The sequence below is a fragment of the Psammomys obesus genome, unplaced genomic scaffold (genome assembly GCF_907164565.1).
Source record: "Psammomys obesus unplaced genomic scaffold, mPsaObe1.curated_primary_1811, whole genome shotgun sequence".
Taxonomy (NCBI): domain Eukaryota; kingdom Metazoa; phylum Chordata; class Mammalia; order Rodentia; family Muridae; genus Psammomys; species Psammomys obesus.
Window position 1 is genome coordinate 34,703 of NW_026592510.1, and position 4,386 is coordinate 39,088.

Below are 4,386 nucleotides of genomic sequence, written 5' to 3' on the forward strand. Positions count from 1 at the left end.
CTTTTCTTCAGATAGCAACTGAGCTACTTAATCAAATAAAATTTTATGTTAAATGAGCAAAAATGAACTATCCCAGGAAATCTGGGTAAACAGAATATGAAACTCCTCAAAGAATCTACTTAACAGTATATATATCGTTAGCATTTAATATTTAGTATATGGAGCATATATTTTAGGCAACTAGAAATATGAAATAGCATTATGTTAAGTTTCATGACAGATGTGGGGACATTATGCTCTGTCATTATCCTTGAACCTTTCTCTCTGCCTCTCAGTAGTTATCGAATCACTGGGGTTCTGTCATGGACAATTCAATGCTTGCTAGTAGCTCCACACTGCCTCCTATTGTACATTTAAATCCTGTTACAATAAGCTGTACTAATTTCCTTCAGGAAGTACAAAACTGGGCCTGGGCAGTTAGAAGGCAGAGGAAGGGAGATCTGAGCTCAGTCTACAGAGTTCCTGGACAACCAGGCTACACAGAGAAACTATCTTGGGAAAAAAAAAAAAAGTAACAAAATTTAAATTTTTCACCACACAAAATGGACAACTGAGGTACAAAGAACAATCCTTTACAGGGCTGCAGATGGCTCAGGTATAGAGCACTGGCTGCTTTTCCTGGGTTAAATTCCCACCACCCACATGGAGGCTCACAGCCCTTGTTTACTTCAGGTCCAGGTGAGCCAATATGATCTTCTGGCCTCCCTGAGGCTTGCACAAGGATGCAGACATACATGTAAGGCAACATACTCATACATGAAAAAAAAAAACAACATTACTTTAAGCAAGTTAAAAATCATTTACTTTTATGGATGATGAGCTTCTCCAACTTTCTTTTAGCAGCTGCTCTTTCCACAATTTTTTGATCAATAGTATTTGCTGTTACAAGGCGATATATAACAACTGGCTTTGTTTGACCAATTCTATGACATCTATCTTGGGCCTGGAGATCAGACTGAGGATTCTTAAAGTTGAAAAGAAAGGTACAGTTAGCAGAATTGTTAAAATGAAATAAAAAAAAAAAAAAAAAGTTGGCTGGGATACAAAGTGAATAAACTAATTAATATTAAAAATAAAATAAAAATCTTGGTAAAATAATCCTGTACATTATCTGGTGAGACACTTTCAGTGGTTCATAGATGTACTTTAACTTCCAAAATGGCTACATAAATTACAACTCACACATGACAGTTGGAAAGTGTCCTCTAACCTCTACTTGTCACTCACATACACACACAATGAACTAATTAAGTATAACTTAAAAAGATTTAAATATTCTGAAAACATTAAATTCTTACCTGCAAATAGGCACTTTCCAAAGTAAATAAACGAAACTCCAATATAGGTAACAAGGGACCTAAATTTCAAAGCATGTCGTCAGCATACTGCTGCACTTCTTACCCAGTCACTGTCATAAATGATGACTGTGTCTGCGGCAGTCAGGTTAATGCCCAAGCCACCAGCTCGTGTGCTCACTAAGAAAATAAAGACATCTGGATCGATGTTGAAACTGTGCATCTAAGGCAAAGAAACACAAACATTAAAAAGTTAAAAAGAGTCCTTTCCAACACAGCTAGGAAAGAATATTGGCGAATGAAACCTCTGCTTGTATAAACTTTTCTTTTAAGCATTTATATTATGTGGATATCTTTATTTTGTTATAGGTAAGTATCAAAAAAAAAGACAAAACTGGTTTAAAAAACTGCCTGTTAGTAAAGTGTCTGCCATACTCCCTGGCACTTATGAAAAGATAGAGTGGTAGACTTGGTCACTAATAATGATACAGCTGGTGGGAAAAATAGAAATGGAGCTCACTAGGCAGCCAGCCTAGCTAATTAAGAAATTCTAGGTTTGGTGAGACCTGTCTATAGGAGATGGAGAGTAATAGGAGGAGACATGCCTGTCAAAACAATACATTTGCTTCATAAGTAACTCTTCCCCCAAAATCAATGAATATATAATCTAAATGCAAACAGAGGACAGATAGTCTTGTATGGTAGTTCATACTTTTAATCCCTTAACTTGATTTCAAGTTGTCCTTTGACTTCCATGCAACTGGCAGACCATGTACATCCACAGACACATAAAAGCACACTAATAAGAAAATCCTTAAAAAATTAGATAGTGTAGTGGTTATGAGTGCTTACTGTTTTCACAGGGTCTGCGATTCGGTACCCAAAGATGATATACCCTCTTCTAGCATGCACAGGTACCAGGCATTCATGTGGCACACAATATATACAGGCAAAATACTCATGTATATAATAAACACAAATCTTCAAAAAATAAAATAAAACGAGGGAATGTTGAATAGATGCAATGGACCATCGTTATATCACAGGAGCGTTGAAAAAGAACAACGGGATGTGAATGGCAGGTTCTGAGTGGAGTAATAGTAGCCAACTAGGAAATTCTTTTAACTGCCACATGCTTTTCATCATAAAAAGTTGGGATCTGGGATAAAATCAGAAAACAATGTCCTATTATCCCTCTATTCTTACAGCAGTGATTAAATAAGTAGGATGTTATTGTATGTAAGGCTGTGCCAGAAGATAACATTTGCATACATAGGCATGAAACTCAAAACTAAGATCTGTCAGTATAAAATCAAAGTCCTTGATCAATCCTACCACAGGTTTTTGATCTTATTATTTCAAAGAAGACAGAAGTCACAAAAAAAGAAAATTTGTACAGTCTTACATTTTTTTCTCTTTCCGAATAAGACATGGACCCATCAAGTCTGCTAAAGGTGAAGTTTCTAAGATGGCAATAATCCATCAAGATATCCAGCATGCTTGTCATTTGTGAAAAAACCAGCACCTACAACATACATACATGTTAGTATCTATACTGACTCATGAGAAACTAATGGTTAAAATTCAAATCAGAAGTACTACCTTGTGACCTCTTTTTTTAAGTTCTGGTAGCATTCGATCCAAAATCAAGAACTTCCCAGAATTTGTTACCAATTCTTCATCAATCTTAAAAGTATACAAGACAAATGAAAAACATTACTATAATTGCCAATCATTTGCTATTTTAATAGTTCAATTTTCTATTAATATCAGAGATCTACCTGCCTCTATCTCCCCATGGGAATACTGGGATAAAAGGCATGTGCAATCAAACCCAGCCTTAACAGTTCAAGTTCTAGTAAGTCACTGTTCAATCTTTTTAAATCAAAATACTTGCTTTTCAAGCAAGACAAAAAGAAAAAAAAAAAAAAAAACAGTAATTGTCACAAAAAAACTAAGTGCAAATAAAATTATGAATGTACCCATGAAACATGAATTACATTTTCTACAACTCTCTCATAAGCCTTGTACAGCAAGGTGTGGTGGCACAAGTCTGCAATCCAAGCACTTAGGATATAGAGACAAGAAGGCCAGCTTCAGTTATAGATATAAAGTTTGGGACCAACTTGGGCTAAAAAATAAAAACTGGAGGCTGATGTGATGTGTCAGTGGTTGAGAAGGCTTGCTGCTCTTGTAGAGGATCCAGGTTCAGTTCCCAGGACCCACATGGCAGCTCAAAAGCCATTAATTCCAGTTCCAGAGATCAGGCCCCTTCTTTTGACCTAAACAGGCATGAGGCACACACATGATACAAATATATATTATACATACATACAGGCAAATATTCATACACATAAAATAAAAATGAAAAAGCCAAGTGTGATGGCACTTGCCTTTAATCCTAGTACTTGGGAAGCAGTCAGGAGGAACTCTATGAGTTAGAGGCCAGCTTATCTACAAAGCCAGTTCTAAGACAGCCAGGGCTACACACAGAAAAACCCTCTTCAAGAATTTAAAAAAAAAAAAAAAAAAAAAAGTTCCAATTTAGCCAGCAATGGTAAGCACACATCTTTACTCCCAGTACTCAGGAGGCAGAAGCAAGTGATTCTGAGTTCAAAACCAGCCAGTCTAGAGAGTGAGTTCCAGGACAGGCCCCTACCCCAAAAAACAAAGAAAGAAAATATTAAAATTCCAAATAAAGCACAGTCTACAAAGCGAGTTCAGAACAGCCAAGACTACAAAGAAACCCAGTCTTTAAAAAACCAAAGTTTTGCATAAAAAATAGTTCACACACGTGTACAAGTCAATAAAATGTGTACAGAAATTACTGTCAGAACTCTTAATAAAAACTAAAAACACATCATCTTATAAACAATCTAATGATTAAAGTTAAAGCAACACATCACTAAGTAAAAAGCATTTTTAGCTTGATGAGCTGATGTTTGATAAAACTGGCATCCACACAAGGTGGAAAAGAACCACACAAAGCTGCCCTGACTTTCCACATGCATGCTGTGGCATATGCACTATGCACTGCAGTGCACCACACACACACACACACACACACACACACACACACACACACACACAC

At 36.3% G+C, this 4,386-nt stretch overlaps 1 protein-coding gene across 1 annotated transcript in view; it reads right to left on the reverse strand.

Moving 5' to 3' along the window:
- The window catches only part of Hells (helicase, lymphoid specific), a 29,146-nt gene that overhangs the window by 4,223 nt on the left and 20,537 nt on the right, over nt 1-4,386 (reverse strand). Inside the window, exons 16-19 of the mRNA XM_055613894.1 lie at nt 2,898-2,981; nt 2,701-2,820; nt 1,402-1,518; nt 805-964 (exon numbers count right to left, since the gene is read on the reverse strand). Coding sequence (XP_055469869.1) covers nt 805-964; nt 1,402-1,518; nt 2,701-2,820; nt 2,898-2,981 — 481 coding nt within the window. The remainder of the gene's footprint in view (nt 1-804; nt 965-1,401; nt 1,519-2,700; nt 2,821-2,897; nt 2,982-4,386) is intronic.